Below are 23,319 nucleotides of genomic sequence, written 5' to 3'. Positions count from 1 at the left end.
AAATATTAGGGTGTGGATAATAACTAAATACATGCAATGCATAAAATCACCAGAGGTCAAGTGAAGAGTATGACCACAGAAAGAGGGCCTAGGACTGAACTCTTAAGAAATGCCAATATCTGAAAAGATGACAAAAGACATTATCTAAAAGGAAATATAAATAATACTCATTTAAGAATAACACAGAGCAGTATTTCATACACTCTAATTTTTGAAAAATGCATCCACTATAATTAAATTTGCAAGTCATGCCTGTAGTATATTTTTTATCCTTAAATCATTCAAAAGAGAATTCAGAGATTTACCCCTGGATTCTGTAATTTACACAGATTTAGTAGTTTACCCCCAATAATGCTTACTAGTAAACTACCAAATATTTGCCTATGTTTGGATATAAGCATTAAAAAGGGCATAAGCCAAAGCACTGACTTTTACCTTCAGAATTTTTCTGTAGCAAAATTTTTCAACAGGCTTATTATTCTAAATATTCTATACTTCCACAGCATTTTAAAATGTTATGATATATACCCAAACACTAAAAAAACCTCAAAATTATAAGCAATATGAAAGAAAAGGTATGACGTTTATCCAGAAATATTAGTCGGAAAAATGATAGCTTTATAAGCAAATTTTTAATTCTTCTTAATGAAGTTCATTCCAAAATGGCAGTTGCTTTTGGTCTCTTAAAGGAAAGCTCTTAATTCAAGTACTCCAAATACCCACCATTGCAACAGTTCAAAAATTTCCCTTCATACAAAGTATTTAATATATTTACAAATGTCACTTATAGTTAAGTCTTTTCAAATGAAAATTTCAAAGAAATTCATTCCATTTTTTGTTGAATGGCTTACAGCAAATTTTAACAAAAGCACATATTATGCAAATTTAAAACAGATTACCTAGTACCCAAACAATTACCATACCTTGAAACATGTTTAAAAGCCTCCACTATAACTGGTGCAAAATCTTTTGTAAACTCCGGCCCCTTCCTTTTGCTGTTCTGAATAACATCATTGGCTAGGTAGAGAAAAGTAAGCTTCCTGTTTGGTTTGGCTGAAAAATTAAAAAAAAATTTTTTTTAATTAAAAATCTACTTAAAATATCCTCATTTAACTTGGACAAACTTTCTCAATATCTGAATCAACAAACCTACTAACCTTATGTATCATGTTCAACTCTAACTTCTCATTCTACCACCAAACTTATCAAGTCACTATTCTTTAACTCACTAGAAGTTTCTATAGTTTCTGGAAATACTTCATGAGGAAAAAAAAAAAAAGACTCAGTAGGAGGAATTAGTCAACAATTAGTTTTATTGACTTACTAAGCTGTCCAACTACTTACCTTTGATTCCTGTCTTATCACCATTCCCAAATGAGCAGTTTTATACACCAAAATCCTCAAGTCTATAAAAATGCATCTCTGTGAATCAATCTGTACTAAATTATGTTAAAGCTATTTAACACTACATGAAATACAGATTATTTGAAATAAGATGGTGACTGGTCATGTTAAGATGGTACCCTAAAGACTGAATATATGACTGTTTCAATAACCACACTGATTTTAAAGTTATCATTAAATTATTGTAAAATAAGAGTACAAAATGTAAAATACGTTGAAAGAGACTTCACTTCAATTAATTATGTGTGTTTTGTTTATGAAATAAATATTTCCCAAGCTAATAGAGTAAATGTTAGGGAGACCAAATGGGCAGTTTAGATTTTCAACCACTTGGGATTACACACCTATTTTTTTAAGATTTTTTCTTATTTATTTATTTGACACAGACAGAGATCACAAGTAGGCAGAGAGTTAGGCAGAGACAGAAGGGGAAGCAGGCTCCCTGCTGAGCAGAGAGCACAATGGGGCTCCATCCCAGGACCCTCCCTGAGATCATGACCCAAGCCAAAGGCAGAGGCTTAACCAACTGAGTCATCCAGGCTCCCCTGGATTACACACCTTATATAACTGAATTCATCTAGACAAAAAGATGTCTCTTTTCTCAGAATATTCCATGGATCTAGTCATCCTTCTAAAAAAATGGAAGAGATTTCTCCAATTGTGGGCCAGAATACATTCTTAGTAGTTACAATGTTAAGTTGTACAGTATTAAATCCAACCCAAATAAGAGTCATACATATAAGTAAATTTAATTAGTGGAACAGATCTTTTTTTAAATTTTATTTATTTATTAGACACAGAGAGAGAGAGATCACAAGTAGACAGAGAGGGGGAAGTAGGTCCCCTGCTGAGCAGAGAGCTGGATGCCATCCCAGGACCCTGAGATCGAAGGCAGAGGCTTAACCCACTAAGCCACCCAGGCGCCCCAGTGGAACATATCTTTTATATTGACTATTTTCATAATGTAATTTTACTAGGATTAAATATGAATTATTCAAAGTAGTACAGTTATATTCAGAAACACTGTACTCTGTGGCATCCACATTCAATGGTGGAAACTTATGGTCAGGACTGATAATTGAAGGCTCAATTAATGTGGGCCAGCTTAGTGGATTTAAGACAAAATGAGCCCTCTTGATTTGAATATTCAAGTTTAATCATTCAACACATTAAAAGCCACTTCTAGTTCACATCTTTCTTGGAAGGAAAGTAGTGACACACACAACCTTCTTACAAGAAACTAAAATACTGAGTCAGAAAGGACCAGACTTTACAAATCTATGCCATCCATTCCATAGTCTCATTTGCCTATCTAAAGATGGGGCCCACTACTCTGCTTTTCAAAGTTCTGGAATGGAATTAAGATATGGAAGAGAGGGCAATAACAAAGACCAACTTCTGATTCTTTCGGCTCTTGTCCAGTTAGATAAACCATTCAGTATAACTGATTAAGAGAGCAGGACCCTTTCTCATGAAGATGACCATAATGACAATTTTCCCAATATTCGATCCTGTCTCTTTTTTACCTATCCCTACCCAAAGAAAATCCCACCCAAAGAAAAGGTTAATACTTTTACTATGGGTTACACACTATTATTCTAAGCACTTCACATGTACTACCTAATTTACTCCAAATAATGTAAGGTACCATCACTACCAGCATTTGGCAGTTCAACAAATAGGCATCAAAAGGATTATCTGCCCACAGCAAGATATCCAGGAAGGGATCATCCAGGATTTGAACCCAAAGTCCAACTCCTAAGCATTTTGTCTTAACTGGACTATGCCTCTTATGACTATGTTATAAATGAAAGGTGGTTATCTTTTGCAAAGATCAAGTAGTGACTCAACCAAAATATTTTAGAATATTAGCAGCACTATTCACAACAGCAAAAGGTAAAAGCAACACAAGTATCCACTGACAGGTAAGTGAATAAACAAAATGTGGTAGTCCATACAAATGGAATCATGACACATGCTACAACATGAATGAACCTAGAGGATATTACGCTAAGTGAAGCAAGCCAGTAAGCAAAACAAAACTACTTTATGGTTCTGCTCCTATGAAGTACCTAGAATAAATTCAGAGAGACAGAAAGTAAATAGTGACTGCAAAGGGCTGGGGGGAGAAAGTCACACAGAGTTATTGTATAATGGGTATAAAGTTCCAGTTTTATAAGATGAAAAGAATTCTGGAAATAGATGGTGATGATGGTTGCACAGTAGTATGAATATATCCAATACCAATAAACTGAATACTTAGAAATGGTTAAAATGGTAAATTCTATTATGTACCACTCAAAATTAAAAATGTGTATTTTAAAATACCTTTAAATCCATGGGCTATCATCTCTTAAAAATAATTTAGAATGGTTTCTACAATGTACATTAAAGCAAAAATTCACAAGATTTCAAAATATATTTCCCAGCATACTCAAAAAAAAAAAAAAAAAAAACTACAGCATGGATTTGGCATGAGGTCCAAATTTCAAGACTTTATTTTCCTTTTTTTCCCCTTGTAGAACCCAAGCTAAAATATGAGAAATACCTAGGAACTGCTATAATGGATACTCTTCTCCAAATTTTCAGTAAAAAAGAAGAAAATCACAAAAATTCTTTTTTTTTTTTTAAGATTTTATTTATTTGACAGAGAGAGAGATCATAAGCAGGCAGAGAGAGGGGGAAGCAGGCTCCCCACCGAGCAAAGAGCCCAATGAGGAGCTCAATCCCAGGACCCTGGGATCATGACCTGGGCTGAAGGCAGAGGCTTAACCCACTGAGCCACCCAGGCACCCCATAAAAATGATTTTCTAGTGAACTTTGATAATAACAGAGCCACAAACTGTTATTAAAGCATACAAAATTAACAGAAAGAGCAAACAAACCATTTCATAATCCCTTAAAGTAAAAACTCTGTTGGCAATAAAATGTAATGCTTAAAACTGGGTCTGACCTAATCACTTCCTTTATTTTTACTGTCACAGGGTTCCTTATAAAAACAGTTATTTTCTAAATTTTCTATTCAATTTAAATAGCATTTATTTAATGTTTGCTATATGCCAGGGACCATGCCAGGCACTGACCTTTCCTGTTCAATCAAGAGTTTTCAAGCTCTATATAGACTGGCACATGACAGGTCACACCACTAAAAATGTTGAGTTCTCTTTATTCCTTCTCTCCACCAATTTATCACGCCAACATTGGAAGCAATCATAAATATAATATTATAACCCAGTGTATCTGTATGTGTGTATACTGTTATTTTTGTGCCAATAAAGTATAACCAAATAAGGACCAGGCAATATTTACATTGGGAGGAACAATTTTCTATCTCACCTCTCTGAACTAAAAGTTCTAAGCTACAGCAGGCATTAAGTATAGCCCCTTTTCCTTGGACCTTGTATGTGAACAGGTAAATCAAAACAAATAAATAATAATAGAATCTGGCTGGCTAATATATGAGGACATAATATTACCTAAAATGTTGAGCATATCCCCTAAAAGGGCAATACAAATTCAGTTCATCACATAAGTAAGAAACAGCTACATGATAATTCACAATTAGACGATATGAAACAAACTTTGCCAGTCAAAGGACTACATAAATGCCACCTAGTTTAAGCAACTCATGATCAGTTCAGAATCTAGTTTTACTTATTCATAATCAGAAAATGAGAGCTTTGGGGCACCTGGGTAGCTCAGCCAGTTGAGCAACTGGCTTGGGTTCTGAGTCAGGTCATGATCTCAGGGTCATGGATCTGAGCCCCATGTTGGGCTCCCACATTTGGCGCAGAGTCTCTTGGGATTCTTTCCCCTTCTCCCACTCTCTCCCCCCTCTGCTCCTTCCCTCAATTGAGTATGTTCTTGCTCGCTCTCTCCAAAATAAATAAATAAATAAATAAATAAAATCTTTCAAAAAGTGAGAGCATCATTACTTATTTTCTTACAACTGTACAAACCATATATGCCTATTCATTTTGATATAAAGCAGAATATCATAATTTAAGGTAATCACTCATGTTTTTATGGTGACTGAACTTTAAAACCACACTAGATGACAATACAAATAAATACAACAGCTAAAATTTTACTGTGTTATCTATTAACACAAGAACCTCTTTGCAGAGGAAGCCTACTACATGGGAAAAGCAGCAGAAAAACCTGAATAAACGAATATATACACACAGACACACACACATACCAATGAACACTACTATAGCTCTTATAGGAGGAAATCAGAAGAAAAGCCATTATCTTGAAACAAAAATCTACTAAAGACTTACTAACAACTGTGGGACAGCCTCATGTAATTCCCTGGTAAACTGATTATTACTATAAACTACAAGACATGTTCATATAGATGAACAGTTGGTTATATGGCAGAAACTATTTTAACTCTCTGCCACAGAAAGTGCACAATCCACAGGTGATTCATGAATAGATTCTATCTGTCCCAGACAGAAGCAAGAGTTCAGTCAGACACAGCTGGCTGCTTCGTAACAGCTGAGGTGGGTGTAAAGTGAGGGGGATAAAGCCAGTGTATTCCCGTACCACTGAAACTATGCCTCAGACTTTTGGCAGCCCATCTCTTGCTTTAAAACCCTTCAAAGATTATTCTCCAGATAACACTGTAAATCCTTAATCGAAACTAAAGGCCCAAAAATGTCTGTCTCTGCCCTCTATAATATTCTCTCTTCATGCCTAATACAACACTCCTCTAACTTCCCCAACTCCTACCCATCCTTTAGACCTCAGTTCAGCAGGTTCCTCTGGTTCTCCTGCACCACCCAGTACACAGGTTAGGCAATGCCGATATGCTCTCACAGCACCCCATTCTTTCCTATAGAGCACTTATTCCAACTTCAACTACTTCCATTTAATCTACCTAACGCTTCCCAACTAAACTAAGCTTCATTGAAAGCAACAACCGTCACTCTATCTACCCATCTATGGTGGAATTAAGCCCAGCAGTTGATTCAAAATTTGTTTAGTTATTTACTAAATCAGTAATTTTTGGCCTAAACCTCTTCCTTTAATTATTTGTTCTGGTTTCTGGTTTTAACCTCACCCAGCATAGCTGAAGAGGGGAAAATGTAAAATTACACTGCTCTCAGAAAACTCAACTTCAAATTCAGATTATGAGACACACTTTCTTTCAGATCTAGCTAATCTTGCTTATTTTCAAAGTACTGAGTTCAAATATTTTTATCTCCTCTATTCTAGAGCTCTCACAAATCAATAATCTACAGAAAAATGGGCTAATGTGAATGGAAGGATGAAAGGAACACAAATACTTTTAAAACCAATTATTTATAATTGGTTTTAAAAGTATTATTTATATAAAAACATAAATAAAAAATAAATTAAAAATAATAAATTTTAAAAAATAAAAAATAAATAAATAATTATTCATATAAAAACAAAGCTTTTAAAACCAATTATTTTCCACCTATTAGACTGATCAAGATCAAAGTCTGACACTAACTAAAGTTAGCGAAAGTATGACTAAGATTATCACCTTTAGATACCTTCAGACACTGGTGGTTAATATATACTAGTGCAATCTCTTAGAAAATTAATTTAGCAATACCTGTAAAAAGTGTAAATGCACAAATCCCTTGACCCTGCAAATTTCATGTCTAGGAATTTACCCTCTGGATATATTATCATAACTGCACAAAGAAATCACTATGGATACACATAACAAGATTTAACTAAATAAATCATACTATATCCATACAACCCAATACTCTACAGCTGTTCAAAAATGAGACAGAGGGGGCACCTGGGTGGTTCAGTCAGTTAAGTGTCCAACTTAATTTTGGCTCAGGTCACGATCTCAGGGTCATGGGATCAAGCCCAGTGTCTGGCTCTGCCCTCAATGTGGAGTCTGCTTGAGATTCTCTCTCCCTCTGCCTCTGCCACTCTCACCCCTCCAAAAAAAAAAAAAAAAAAGAAAGAAAGAGAAATTTATATACTGATACGGAAAGGTATCTCAGACATGTATCTGACACAGTGGTAAGTTACACACATTCACACAAATACATAGTAGACAGACTTACTTCGGGGAAGATCAAGAAATAATTTGGGGAGGGGTATGTGTCAAGAGTAACCAACAAAGATTTGTAACCAACAAAGAGTAACCAACAAAGTAATAAAGGGAAAACATATGGGGCACCTGGGTGGCTCAGTGGGTTAAGTGACTGACTCTTGATTTTGGTTCAGGTCCCGATCTTGGGGTCACAAGGTTGAGCCCCACATTAGGCTCCCTCTCCTTCTCCCCCCGCCACCATGCACTCTCTCTCTAAAATAAGTAATTTAAAAAATATATATAATAAAGGGAAAACACATGAGTTATATATTCAATAATTACCTTGGGCCTACATGCTGAAAAGGGCTTCTGGGTAGTGCTCACTTGATGTTCCAATTTGACTTTGTCTTCTGGGTACATTATCTCTCTTATTTCAATATTTGGTAGAAAAACAAAATGAAACAAAACAAAAAAAAGAACACCCAGACCCAAGCAAATGGACTTCTTCCCCAGTCTAATAGGTCGAAGTTCCTGAAATAATTTCAAAAACTTTTATTTTAGTATATGCAACAAATGAATTTTTAAAATCTTGAAAAGAACAAACTTCATCCCAGACCATCAGACGACTGTAGAAGACACTGTCAACTGGAAGAGTTCTGGAAGAATACACGCCATACAGTTTATTCACATTACACTTCTACAGTGGGACTGAGACTAAAACTTTTCTACTCTTATAAGGATAGTATTTTTTAAATACTACAGTGGAATTTCCACAGTCACTATGGAAAACAGTATGGAGCTCCCTCAAAAAATAAAAAATAATTACCATATGATTTAATAATTCCACTACTGGGTATTTACCCAAAGAAAACAAAAGCACTAATTCAAAAAGATATATGTACCCCTATGTTTACTGCAGCATTATTTACAACAGCCAAGATATGGGGGCACCTGCGTTGCTCAGTAGGTTGATCATCCAACTCTTGATTTCAGCTCAAATCCTACTCTCAGGGTTGTGAAATCAAGCCCCATGTCCAGGCTCAGCAGGAAGTCTGCTTGAGATTTTCTTCCTCTCCTTCTACCCCGGCCCTGACATGCTCTCTTTATATAAATAAATAAATCTTTAAAAAAAATTGCCAAGATATGGGAAAAACCCAAGTGTCCACTGATGGATAAAGAAGATGGATATACTGTGGAATATTCATCGACCATAAAGAAGAATAAAATCTTGCCATTTGCAACAACACAGATGACCCTAGACAGTATAATCCAAAATCAAATTATGATTTCATTCATATGGAACTTAAGAAACAAAACAAAGGGAAAAAAATAGACAAACATAAAATCAGACTTTTAAATACAGAGAACAAACTGGTGATTGCTGGGGAGATGTGGGTGGGAGGGCAGGTGAAATAGATAAAGAGGTTTAAAAGTACACTTATCAAAATGAGCACTGAGAATTATACAGAATTGCTGAATTACATTCTACACCTGAAACTAATAATACTGTATGTTAATTATACCTGAATTTAAAAAAATACATGATTATTTTCTTATAACTAGGCACTGCTCTTAAAGTTTATTGTGTATCTAATTTAATCTTCAAAACAACCCTACACGGTAAGTTATTACCTGCATTTATCAATGAAACAATTATTTAAGTAATAAAAGGCATTCAAAGAAATGCACTGAAATTGATTAGCAATCCCAGAACCCATACTGTGGTCCCTACACATTTTCGCAATAAAAGCAGGAAATGTGTAAGATGAGCCTGGCATAACTTGTCAATGATAAAAAGCAAGAAAGCTATTTAAAAATCACTGGGTTGTATCCAAAGGATATGGGTGACCCTCTAAGAGGTTGCCACTGACAAAAGAGCATAAAAAAGAATGACTTATAGGGGCACCTGGCTGGCTCAGTCGGTTAAGCATCTGCCTTCGGCTCAGGTCATGATCCCCCTGTTATTTCTTATAAGACCCCTGGGCCTTATTTGGAAAGTCTTTTCACTACACAAGACTAGACAGAACTATAAATGCATGTTTTCCTAACATAATTCCATAGCTGATTTTTTTCCAGTGTTGTATCTTTAACCGGATTAACTTTAAATATGGTATTCAGTAGAAATCTAAGAATCATTTCTTAATATTCTAGTTCTTCTCCCATAAATATAAAGTGTCTTATTTACCAAATGCCTGCATAAAATGGGTTTCCTCCTAAGTATCTACTCTGTTCCTTTCATACATATTCCTCTTCCTGTACTGACATCATAGTTTTCTAACTTTGATGCCTTTAGAGGCTGTGCAGATACCTAAAAGAGCATAGTATTTCCATTACTGTTTTCTCTTCAACACTGTCAAAATTCATGGGGCACCTGGGTGGCTCAGTCAGTGAGGTGTCTGCCTTCGGCTCAGGTCATGATCTCAGGGTCCTGGGATGGAGCCCCACATTGGGCTCCCAAGCAGGGAGCTGGCTTCTCCCTCTCCCTCTGCCTGCCACTCCCTCTGCTTGTTCTCTCTCTCTCTAATAAATAAAGATCTTAAAAAAAAAAAAAAAAAGTCAAAATTCACAAGACAAAAATTAAAAATTGCCTTGGCTCTTCCTCCACATTTACTTTACCCAATGACCTCTAGAGTTAGTTAAATTTCTTGTAAAAGAACAAATTTCTTATAGACTGCCCTGACTTTACAAATTAATTTGGGAGTAACTGGCCTTTTTGCAGTGTATTTTTACTTGGCACTTTAACATACTATTCCGCTGTTTTAAATTTTACAAGTGTGTATTTTAAAGCAATAAAAACTAAAAGTGTTTAGCATTGTTATAATAAAATAAGCTTGTTAAAATACTAATACAACATGCAAACCAGAAAGTATCTTATAATATCTAAGACAAGAAAACATTAGTAAAAATACTAGTCTCAGAGTTTCAAGTGATGTGTCCCAGTTCCAATATAAAGACCAGTCTGAAGGGAACGTGTGTTTCCAGGAAATGGAGCAGATGTAGTTTTCCCTATTTCTCCTGCAAAGTACAACTACCAAACATAAGAAAAGAAACAAAGGCAGACAGGGTAGGAATCTTTGGGTCAGTTCTTCGGAGTTTTCTTTTTGCCTTTAAGTCAGCAACCCAGAAATCCTAACAGGTGCCGACATAAAAAGTTCCAACACAAACTTTTCATTCTAGCCAAATGACCAGGAAAAGAGAAGCCTAGAAAGACACGAAACTTTTGGACAATAACCAATCTACTCTAGCCAAACACCACAGGGAAAAAAAATAAAGCAGCACAAAAAACTGTGCCCTGCCCACATCCACACTAACAAAGGCTAACTGGGAAGCCAGGCTGTGATGTAGAGCCCCTCACCTCTCCAGGGTGGTGTCAGAGAAGGCAAAGTTAGGGAGGCCTGGACTTCCATTCCCATCCAGCAGTAAGAAGGCACTGCCCCTTGGGATGGAGTCACAGGAAGCCTAGAGGAGAGCCAGGACTTCCACAATGGCCCAGCCGTCCTAAAACCCACATTACTAACCCCCAGTTGTGGTGTCAGCCAAACTCCCACTTGCACACAACAGTAACAAAGAGTAACTCCCTCCCCTGATGGGGTAATGTCCTAGAAATTCAGAATAAACGGTATTAAATAAAGTCCAGATTCTCAAACAAAATATCTCTCAAACACAAAATATGGATCAAGCAAATATCACTCATTATACCAAGAACCAAAGGGATCTCAAATTGAATGAAAAAAGACTATCAATAGATGCTAATACTACGGTGACAAAGATATTAGAAGTATCTGACAAAAATTTTAAGCCAGTCATCATAAGAATGCCTCAACTAGCATACACAAATATCCTGAAAATAAAAACTTATCAAAATTTATGGAATAAAGCTGAAGCAGGGCTGAGAAACTTTTAGCACTAAATGCATATAATGGAAAAGATGAACAAGTCCCGAATCAATAATCTAAACTCCCACCTCAAAAACCTCGAATAAGAGCAAAATTAACGCAAGAAAACAGAAAGAGGAAATAATAAAAGCAGAAATTACTGAAACTAAAACAAAAATAGAAGAAAAAGAATCCATGAAAGACAAGCTGTTTTCTCCCAAGTTTTACTGAGATTTAACTGACATACATCACTGTACATCAAGTTTAAGGTGTGCAGCATAATGGTCTGACTTACATACACTTTGAAACACTTAATGCGGGCTCCTGGGTGGCTCAGTGGGTTAAATCCTCTGCCTTCAGCTCAGGTCATGATCCCAGGGTCCTGGGATGGAGCCCCACATCCGGCTCTGTGCTCAGCCGGGAGCCTGCTTCCCCCTCTCCCTCTCTGCCTGCCCCTCTGCCTACTTATGATTTCTGTGTGTCAAATAAATAAATAAACTCTCAAAAAAAGAAAAAGAAACAATGCAGTAAGTTTAACATCCATCATCTCATATAGATCCAAAAAAGTTTTTTTTCCTTATCATGAGAACTCTTAGGATTTACTCTTAAAAACTTTCATTTATATAATACAGCAAGATAAACCAGTCACCACGTTGCACACTGCAGCCCTAGCATTTACCTACCTTGTAACTGGAAGTTTGTACCTTTTGTTTTTGTGTGTGTGTTTTTATTTTTTTTTTTAATTTGTCAGAGAGAGAGATAGAGAGCACACAGGCAGGCAGAGTGGCAGGCAGAGGCAGAAGGAGAAGCAGGCTCCCTGCCGAGCAAGGAGCCCCATGTGGGACTTGATCCCAGGACGCTGGGATCATGACCTGAGCAGAAGGCAGCTGCTTAACCAACTGAGCCACCCAGGCGTCCCGGAAGTTTGTACCTTTTGACCCCTTCTTCCAATCCCCCTCCCACCTCTGGTAACCACGTTTGATGTTTCAGTGAGTTTCTGTTTCTAGGTTTTTGTGTTTTTTTTTAAGATGTGACATATAAATAAGATCATACAGTATTTGTCTTTCTCTGTCTGACTTATTTCACTTATTTCACTTAGCATAATGCCCTCCAGGTCCACCCAGGTCACAAATGGCAACATTTCCTCATTTTTATGGCTGAATAATATTCCATTGTGTATATATACAATGATTTCTTTATCCATTCATCTGAGGATGAACACTTAGATAGTCTCCATGTCCTAGAAACTGTAAATAATATGGATATTAACATGGGGGTGCAGATACCTTCTCAAGTTAGCATTTTCATTTCCTTTGGATATATCCCAGAAGTGGAACTGCTGCATCATATGGGAGCTCTATTTTTAATTTTTTGAGGATCCTCTATACTGTTTTCCATAGTAATTGTATCAGTTTATAATCCTACCAACAGTGCACAAGGGTTCCCTTTCTTCCACATCCTCTCTAGCATTTGTTATCTCTTATCTTTTTGATGATGGCCATTCTAGCAGGTGTAAGGTGATACTTCATTGTGGTTTTTATTTGCATTTTCCTAATGATTAGTAAAGTTGAGCATCAAAGAGCTGTTTCTTTGAAAATATGGATAGAATTGACAAACTTCTACCAAAAATGACAAGGGAAAAAAGGGAAAACACAAATTTTCAGTAACAGAAATATCATTATAGTCAATATGGATACTAATGCCATACAATGAACAACCCCGGACATATAAATTTGACAACTTAGGCTAAATGGACTACACTTCCTCAAAAAAATAGGAACTACAGCAACTCACCCAATGTATGATACAGAAAATCTAAATAGTCCTATGACACTTAAGAAAATTGAATGTGTAATTTTTAAGTTCCCAAAAAAGGAAACTCTAGATCCAGATGGTTTCTGCTAAATAATTCTACCAAATATTTAAAGAATTTTAAAAATTCTACACAACCTCTTCCAGGAAGTAGGGGAAATTCATCTTATGAAGTCAGTGCTACTCTGATTTTAAAACAAGACAAAAACACACAAAGTGGACCAGAAGTCCTTATGAACACAGACATAAAAATCCTTTAAAAAACTTAGCAAATAGAATTCAGCAATATGTAGGGGCACCTGGGTGGCTCAGCCATTAAGCATCTGCTTTCGGCTCAGGTCATGATCCCAGGGTCCTGGGATCCAGCCCTGCATCGGGCTCCCTGCTCCATGGAAAGCCTGCCTCTCCCTCTTCCACTCCCCCTGCTTGTGTTCCCTCTTTTGCTGCGTCCCTCTCTGTCAAATAAATAAATAAAATCTTAAAAAAAAAAAAAAAAGAATTCAGCAATATGTAAAAAGAATTCATAATCACAGACAAGTGGGATTTTTGCTAGGGATGTACACCTGGCTCAAGATTTGAAAACTGATCAATAATACAGCATATCAAGACTAAATTTAGAAAATCACATGATCAATTGATGCAAAAAAGGCTTAATTCATCAACATTTTAAAATCTCTCAAAAAGGGGCACCTGGGTGGCTCAGTGGGTTAAAGCCTCTGCCTTCAGCTCAGGTCATGATCCCAGGGTCCTGGGATTGAGCCCCGCGTCAGGCTTTCTGCTCAGTGGGAAGCCTGCTTCCTCCTCTCTCTCTCTGCCTGCCTCTCTGCCTACTTGTGATCTGTCTGTCAAATAAATAAAAAAAAATCTTAAAAAAAAAAAAAAAAGAAAGTTTAAAAAAAAAAATCTCTCAAAAATCAGGAATAGAGAGGAAATTCCTCAACTTGATACAAAATCTAAAAATAAAACTACAGCTAACATTCTAATGGTGGAAGACTGACTTCTTTCCCAGTAAGGAAAAAGACAAGGATATCCACTCTCATTCTTACTCAACAGTGCTTGAAATGCCAGCAAGTTCAATAAGGTAAGAAAAAGAACAACACAGAGGTCAAAGATGAAGAAATAAAAGTGTACCTATTTGCAAATGACGTAACTGTGTTCACAGAAAAATCCCAAGGAAACCTACCAAAAAACTCCTATAACTAAGTATGTTCAACAAGGTCAGAGAAAACAAGATAAATGCTTAAAAATCACTTGTATTTTAACATATAAGCAATGAGCATGTGGACAATGAAATTAAAAATACAATACCATTTTAAACTGCTCAAAATAGCTGAGATACTTAAGTGTGAAAACAATAAAACACATACAGGGCTACATAATGTTGACTGTGAACATCAATAAAGATCTAAGGAAATGGAAAGGTGTGCCATATTTATGGGCTGGAAGACTCAAAGTAATAAAGATGTCAACTTTCCCTAAACCAGTATATAGCATTAAAGAAGCCTTATCAAAATCTCATCAAAATAGCTTTTATTAATACAGATGAGATTATTCTAAAGTCTGTATAGAAGAGCAAAGGAACTAGCACAGCTAAACCAATTTTGAAAAATACATGAGGAACCAGTTTACTCAATTTCAACATATAGTTGCAGTAACCAAGACTACATATGTTGGGGTGTCTGGGTGGCTCAGTTAGTTAACTTCGGCTCAGGTCATGACCTCAGGGTCCTCTGATCAAGCCCGGATCAAGCCCCGCATCAGGCTCCCTGCTTAGCAGGGTGGGTGCTTCTCCCTTTTCCTCTGCTGCTCCCCCTGCTTGTGCTCTCAATTCTCTCTCTCTGCCAAATAAATAACCTTAAAAAAAAAAAAAAAAAAGACTATGTATGGTATTCATTGGTGGATCTATTGACTAGAGAACCCAGAAATAGTGTCACACAAATAAGTCCAAGTCAGTTTAAACAAAGGTGCAAAAGCAATTTAATGAAAGAACGACAGCCTTTGAACAAACTGCTGGAGATTCTAAACATCTACATGCAAAAATCGAACCTTGACCTAAATTTCACACCTTATACAAAAATTGACTCAAAGCAGATCATGGACTTAGGCAAAATTGTGTGAACATTTTAGAACAAAACATAGTGGGGGAAAAAGAACAAAATCCAGGGCTAAGCAAGGTTCTTAAGTGACATCAAAAGCATAATTCAGGGGCACCTGGGAGTTCAGTCAGTTAAGTGCCAGACTCTTGATTTGGGTTCAGGTAGCGATCTCAGGGTGTGGAACAGGGCCCAGCACTGGGCTCCGCATTTATCAGGGAGTCCATTTCTCTCCCTCTCCATCTGACCTCCCACCCCCGGCTCACGTGCATACACACTTTCTCTCTCTCTCTCTAAAACAATCTTTTTTTTTTTTTAAACATAATTCAAAATGAAGAAATTGGACAAACAGGTTAAGTAGGGGACGTGCTGGGAGTGAAGTGAATATAGCTACGAAAGGGCAACAAAATTCTTTGCAGTGTTGGAAATGTTCTTTACCTTGACTATAATAATGTCAGTATCACAACTCTGCTGTGCTTTTTATTCAAAATCTACTTTTTTGGAAATTACAAAAACGAGTTCTGCATGTGTTACCACTGGGCAAAGCTGGCAAAGGCCAAACAGGATGTAGTATTTACAACTGAATGTGAATCTACAATTATCTAAAAATATACAGTATTTTTAAAAATTTCACATTAATATCTCTAGTTTCAGGGCTAAAAAAATCACTACACAAGCAATGCCCATAAAAGGTAATTGGAAGAAACTTCACATGGTATTTGCATACTATTTGCATCCTATTTACAGACATTAATAGCAGTGTCTTTGATTTCACCCCAAGAGGATCTGAAAGCTAAAGCTTTAAAAATTAAAACTACTACTGTATTAAGTTAGGCAAGATTAAGATTAAATAAAACAAAACTAACATAAAACATTCATGGTCTCTATTAATCTGAGAGCAGTTTTCAAACTTTCTGCTCTCTGGACCCCTTTATACTCTTTACCAATTATTGAGAACACCAAGAGATTTTACTCACATTGCTCATATTTATCAATGCTTACTTATGTTATTAAAAATTAAAACAGAAGAACCTTAAAATATTAGTTCATTTCATAGTAGTAATAAAAAATTAGATGTTAACATAACATTTAAAAAATGTATTTCCAGGGCGCCTGGGAGGCTCAGTAGGTTAAAGCCTCTGCCTTTGGCTCAGGTCACGATCCCAGGGTCCTGGGATCGAGCCCCACATCGGGCTCTCTGTTCCGCAGGGAGCCAGCTTCCTCCTCTCTCTCTCTGCCTGCCTCTTTGCCTACTTGTGATCTCTGTCTGTCAAATAAATAAATAAAATCTTTTTTTTTTAAATGTATTTCCAAAACTTAAAGGGTCTTGTTTTACATTTTTGCAAATCTTGAGCTTAAGAGAATACAGCTGGATTCTCATATTTGCTTTCTATTAAATAAACCATAGTAATGTTGTTTCAGTGAAAATAATGAGAAAAAGGCAGGCTTTACCCAGATATAGCGAGTACAAGTATTTTAATAGCTATTACAGATAATTGTGGGCATCCTTTTTTGAAACTACAACAAAACTCAACCAATTCTATTTTTTAGATAGTAAATTGTAATATGGAATCCTAAAATCTATCAATCAACTTTAAAAACTGTTATGTTAAAAACCTTGTCTACCATGCTCTTTGAGTGAATCTTTTACTCACGCATAATTTTATAACATCATGTATTAGTCTTCAAAAAAATACTGGTTCACAGTTACACAGACATTCCAACTACTGAAACATTTCATTAGGCAGTATCAAAAGTCCCATGTGTAAATATCATTATTGATTTCACTGGAAAAATGTTTAAAAATATTGGGACATTGTTAGGCTCAAGATGACACATGAACTTTTCAAAAAATCTATTCACAGATGACATGATTTTACTTATAGAAAACCCTAAAGATTCCACAAAATAGATTCCACAAAAAAGAGTCCACAAATAACAAACCTATTTAGCAAAGTTGCAGCATACAAACTCAGGGCTCAAAATTCAGTTTCTATAAATTATAATAAACAAGCCAAAAAGGAAACTAAAGAAAATTCCATTTATAATCAGATAAAAACAATAAAATAATTAGAAATAAATTTAACAAAGGAGGCGTAAGACTTGTACACAGAAAACTATAAAACACTGCTGAAGGAAATGAAAGAAGACATAAATAAATTCAAATAGATCCCATGTCCACGGGTAGGAAGACTCACTATTGATAAGATTATACCCCTCAAAGTGACCTACAGATTAAAGGAAAACGTTATTAAACTCCCCATGGCATTTCTGCAGAAATAAAAAACCCAACCTAAAACTCGTATAGATTTTCAAGTGATATAAAATGGCCAAAAGAATCTTAGAAAAGAAATTATGTTGGAAGACTTGTACATCCTGACTGCAAAACTTACTAGAAAGCTACACAAATTGGAATAGTATTGTAGAGGCATAAATACAGGCAAACAGATAAAGGAACAAAATAGCCCAGAAATAAATGCTTACATACAGAATCAGTAGTCATTATGGAAATACAAATTAAAACCCCAAGCAGAAGCGCCTGGGTAGCTCAGTCATTAAGTGTCTGCCTTCAACTCAGGTCATGATCACAGGGTCCGGAAATCAAGCCACGCATCAGGAACCCGCTCAGCGGGGAGTGTGCTTCTCCCTTTTCCTCTGTCTGCTACATCCCCTACTTGTGTTTGTGCTCACTCTCTCTAACAAATAAATCAAATCTTAAAAAAAAATAAAAATTAAAAACAAAACCCCAAGCAGATATCACTCCACATTCATTAGGATTATTTTCAAAAACAAAACCAAACAAAACAACACACAAAATAATAAACTTTGGCAAGGATGTGCAGAAATTGGAACCATGCAGGACTCCTGGGTGGCTTAGTTGTTAAGCATCTGCCTTCAACTTAAGTCATGATACAAGGGTCCTGGAATCAAGTCCCGCATCAGGCTTACTCAGCAGAAGTCTGCCTCTCCCCCTGCCTGTGGCTCCTCCTGCTTGTGCTCTCTCTGACAAATAAATAAATAAAATCTTAAAAAAAAGGGGGGGGGGGAGAAAGAAAGAAATTGGAACCACTACAAGTGGGAATATAAAATGGTACAGTTGCTGCGGAAAACAGTATAGTGGTTCCTCAATTAAACATAGAATTATTCCATGACCCAGCAATTCCACTTCTGGATACATACTAAAAAGAAACAAAAAAGCCATTCCAACATATATTTGCATACCCATGTTCATAACAGCATTATATCAGACAGCCACAAAGCAAAAGCAACAGATGTGTCATCAACAGATGAATAAACAAAATGTGGTATATACATAAAACAGAATATTATTCAGCCTTAAAAAGATAAGAAATTCTGGCGTATGCTACAACATGAATGAACCTTGAAGACATATGAAGTTAAATAAGCCAGTTATACACATAAAATAAATTATATGATTTCACTTATATTAAGTACCTACAGTAGTCAAATTCATAGAGTGTAGAAGGGTGGTTGCCAAGGGCTAGGAAAGGAGAGAATGGGGACTTATTTTTTAACGGGTATGGAGTTTCAGTTTGGGAAAATGAGAAGAGGTCTGGAGATGGATGGAGATCCCAATTGCAAAACAATGTGGAAGTATGTAATGCCACCGAACTGCTCCTTTTAAAAATGATTAAAATGGTAAATTTGTATTACATATACTTTACCACAATAAAGAAAGGTGCACTGTGTACACAAACACACACAGATATATACTCAAGGGTCAAGATATAACGAAATTAGTAATGTGAACTGCTTTGATTAGCAGTCAGGAATGTGATATATTTTTAGTTGTGAATGTGGTATGAAAAACATACTGAGTTTTAGCACAGTGTTCCCTCTGCCTTGATTAATATTTAGGTACTACCAGTTTTCACCCACATCAGCTTTTACAGTATCATAGCACATGTTAACCATTAAAAGGGGAAAAATGTCTTAGAAGTATTACGAAAATAATTTTTACCTGGTGGACTCATACACCCCCTAAAAGAATCTTGGTGCTCCACCAGCCAAACTTTAAGAACACTACTCTAAGAATTGATAAATATAGGAAGAACAGAACAATATTACAGACCAAAAAAGCTAGAAATTTTCCAAGTCTTTCTCAATAAAGGAAATGTTCATAACTGAAATTCATTATTTGCCTTAAGATGTCAGAAGTTCCTAAATCAGGCACTGTCTTTAAAGGAAACAAGTGGTGCCTGAATGGCTCAGTTGTTAAGTGTCTGCTTTCGGCTCAGGTCATGACCCTAAGTTCCTGGGATCAAGCCCCACATTGGACTCCCCACTCAGTGAGCCTGCTTCTCCCTTTCCCTCTACCTGCTGCTCCCCCTGCTATGCTCTCTCTCTCTGTCAAATAAATAAATAAAAGTATTTTTAAATAAATTAATTAAACAAAAGCAAACCATTCTGCAATATTCCTTCCAGCTCTAGAAGTCTCAGATACTACATACTTTCCAGCATTCATTCAATAACTCATTCAACACATATTTACCTTGTGCTAGATTCTGAGGCAACAAAGGAATAGGCTCAGTCCTTCAGTAAAAAGAAACTCAACACAGAACCATTAAAATACTGGACGACAAGTGCTATAACAATAGCAATAGAAACTACTTGGGAGGTTACACCACAGAATATGTCAGAGTTGGAAGACTTGGCAAATTTAAAGGTAAGACCACTGAAAGGGAGTCTGGGGAGCAGAAAGAAAAAGAATAAAGAAAAGTGAACAGAACCTAAGGGTTCTGTGGCACACCACCAATACAAGAGGAGGGTGCATAAAGACTATCTGAAGAAACAATGGCCAAAAATGCCCCCAAATCTAGGAAAGACACGAATCTACAAATCCAAGCATCTCGATGAACTCTAAGTAGCATAAATTCAAAGAGACCCACACTGAGACACGTTGTGAAAAGACTTTCAGAAGACAAAGAATTTTGAAAGCAGCAAGGAATGACTCACTGTCATGTACAAAGAAAGCTCAATAAGACTGACAGCCAACTTCTGAGCAGAAACTATAGAGTCCAAAAGTAAGTGAGAGGCCATATTTTTATAAAAAATTGCTGAAAGAAATCTGGCAAAACTATCCTTCAATACTAAAGAAGAAATTAAGACATTTCAAGCTAAACAAAACCTGAGGGAGTTTGTCACTAGTAGAGCTGTCCTACAAGAAATCCTAAAGGGACATAAGATAATAACTAAAAGCCATAGAAAGATCATCAATAGAGGTAACTACATAAGTAAATATAGAAAGCAGTATTAACATATGTCTTGGTCTGTAACTCTTTGCTTCCTATATGATTTAAAAGACAAATGCATAAAACAATAATTATAAGTCTGTTGATGGGCATACAACTTATAAAGATATAACTTGCAACAATAATAACACAAAGGGGGAGACAGCTGTTTAGGAACAGTTTTTGTATGCTATTGAAGAAAAGCTGGTACCAATCCAAACTACACTGTTACAACTCTAGAATGTTAACTGGAATTTTTCTCCCCCTAAAAAAACCTCATCCCAAAAAGGAGGACTAGGGACTATAAATCGACAATTAACTCTTCCTTCCTGGAGACTAAAGGAAGCTGCAGAAAGGAGTCACGAGATTGGGTGTGAAGCCTGCTTAAGATTCTCTCACTCCCTCTCCCTCTGCCCCTCCCTCCTGCTTGCAGTCTCTGTCTCAAAAAACAATAACAACAAACAGTATATAAAAGCACATAAATGTGCAAGGTGTTTACATCAATTTTTTTTAAATATTTTATTTATTTATGTGAGAGAGAGCATGAACGAGGAGAAGGTCAGAGGGAGAAGCAGACTCCCCATGGAGCTGGGAGCCCGATGTGGGACTCAATCCTGGGACTCCAGGATCATGACCTGAGCCAAAGGCAGTCGCTTAACCAACTGAGCCACCCAGGTGCCCTTTGCATCACTTTTTCTGAGGAGAAATTCACATAATATAAAATTAACCACGTTTAAGTGTATAATTCAGCGGCAGTAAATGCATTCATAAGGTTGCACAACCATGACCTTCATTTAGTTCCAAAACATTTTTGTCATACCCCCCCAAAGATGACCTCAGACTCCTTAAACAGCCATCCATTCTCCATTCCTACCCCCTCCTCCCAGTTCCTGGCAACCACTTTCCACCTCTGTAGATTAACTTATTCTGGGTATTTCATACAAATGGAATCATAAAATATGTTACCTTTTGTGTCTGGCTTCTTTCAACTTCACAGGTTTCTGAGGTGCATCCACACTGCAGCAGAATTAGCACTTCATTCCTTCTCATTATATGGCTTAGTAATATTCTGCTGCATGAATTCCACTGCACCACATATATTTATCATCCACTGATGAACATTCAGGATGTTTCCACCTTTTGGGTACTGTGAATAGCACTGCTATAAGCGTTCTTATAAAGTGTATGTTTGAATGCCTAAATATTTCTATGCTTATGAATATATATCTAAAAGTAGAATTACTCGGTCATATGGTAATTCTATGTTACATTAGTAAGTAGGACAACTGGTTGGTTGAAGAGGCTAGATACAAGGAAATTACATGGAGGATACCGTAAGGGTGCTAGGAAAAGAGGAGGATGTGGGCAGTAGAGATATTATTTAATATAGCAACAAAATAGCTGAAAGTGAGGCATATATGCAGAGGGTCCAGGCCAAACTTAAGGTTTTGAGCTTAGGCAACTGGTGGACAGTAGTCTTTCACCGGAATAAGAAAGCCAAGAACAATAACAGTGGGATAGAAGTGGGGAAAGATGACATAAAGGGTTACTTAGTGCAAACTGAGCCTGCAGTATTAAGAAACACCACTCAGTAAACACTGAGACTGGGACGAAAAAAAAGGATCACTGAGTCATCAACATATTGATGGAGAAAACAGATATAGTAACTAAGGCACCAAATTAAAATTCATAAAACAAAGTTATTTTTAATCATTTAAGAGTTTTTATGTGTTAGTTATAGCACATCAATTGCGTTTTTAAAATTCTCAAACAATAACTTGGATTAAATCCACAACAAATACAGCTGATTTACTAACTAAATTGTAGTAAATCTAGATAAAGTTGCTATATTATCAGGGTTCTCCAGGAAAAATAAGCAATAAAATGTGTATGTATATACATATAGAGAGATAATAACATTCAGGAGCTCATGAGATTATGTAGGCAGACAAATCCCAAGACCTGCAGGCAGCAAGCTGGAGACGCGTGACAGCTGATGGTATAGTTCCAGTCTGAAAACTGGCTCAAGATCGAGAAGAGTCCATGTTTCACTTTGAGTCCAAAGGCAGGAAAACAGCCCAGTCAGGCAGGAAGAGTTTCTTCTTACTCACAGGAGGGTCAGCATTTTTGTTCTTTTCAGGCTTTCAGTTGACTGTGGCCGCCCCACAGTAAACAAGGGCAATCTGTTTTACTCAGTCTACAGATTTAAATATTAAATCTCCAAATATCTAGCCGCCTGATGGACCAGTCAGGCTGACACATAAAATTAACCATCACAAGTTTGGTTAAGATAATAATTCATGATACTCTAAGAAAACTTAATTTTTTCATCAGCAAAACATGGTCCCTGACCACCCAAAAAATTTTCATTTGTTTAAAAAAAAATAATCTATAGGGGCGCCTGGGTGGCTCAGTTGTTAAGCGTCTGCTTTGGCTCAGGTTTTGATCCCAGGGTCCTGGGATTAAGCCCTACACTGGGCTCCCTGCTTGGCAGGAGGCCTGCTTCTCCGTCTCCCACTCCCCCTGCCTGTGTTCCCTCTCTCACTGTCTTTGTCTCTGTCAAATAAATAAAATATTTTTAAAAAATTCTATAAAAGAGAATACAATACACATAATTTGTACAAATACTAAAAAAAAAAAAAAAAAAAGCAGTTTGTTGACTAGGTAAGGATTTTAAAGCCATGCTCTTGAAGCAGAATGACTTTCCTTGAGATGGACCAAAGTGTGCCATCACAAAAACCAACCACTGCAAGCCATTTTCTCAATTAATAAAAATACGTATTTTTTTCAGTTTTAAGGTTTTTTGCATAATGCCGCTTAATCCTTTGACACATCTATTAGCCTATACTAGA

General features: G+C 36.5%; 1 protein-coding gene across 3 annotated transcripts in view; it reads right to left on the bottom strand.

Annotated features, from left to right (window-relative positions):
• Window positions 1-23,319, bottom strand: part of RPRD1A (regulation of nuclear pre-mRNA domain containing 1A) — a 74,228-nt gene that overhangs the window by 42,212 nt on the left and 8,697 nt on the right. For all 3 annotated transcript variants that reach the window (XR_004382910.1, XM_032859596.1, XM_032859597.1), the window contains exon 2: window positions 924-1,053. Coding sequence is in view for 2 of the 3 variants with exons in the window: in XM_032859596.1 (XP_032715487.1) it covers window positions 924-1,053 (130 nt within the window). In the remaining variant the exon portion in view is untranslated. The remainder of the gene's footprint in view (window positions 1-923; window positions 1,054-23,319) is intronic.

This window comes from Lontra canadensis, unplaced genomic scaffold (assembly GCF_010015895.1).
Source record: "Lontra canadensis isolate GAN:19392208 unplaced genomic scaffold, GSC_riverotter_1.0 scaffold17, whole genome shotgun sequence".
Classification (NCBI taxonomy): Eukaryota; Metazoa; Chordata; class Mammalia; order Carnivora; family Mustelidae; genus Lontra; species Lontra canadensis.
The sequence above is the reverse complement of the archived record's forward strand: the minus strand, read 5'-3'. Positions and strand labels throughout refer to the sequence as shown.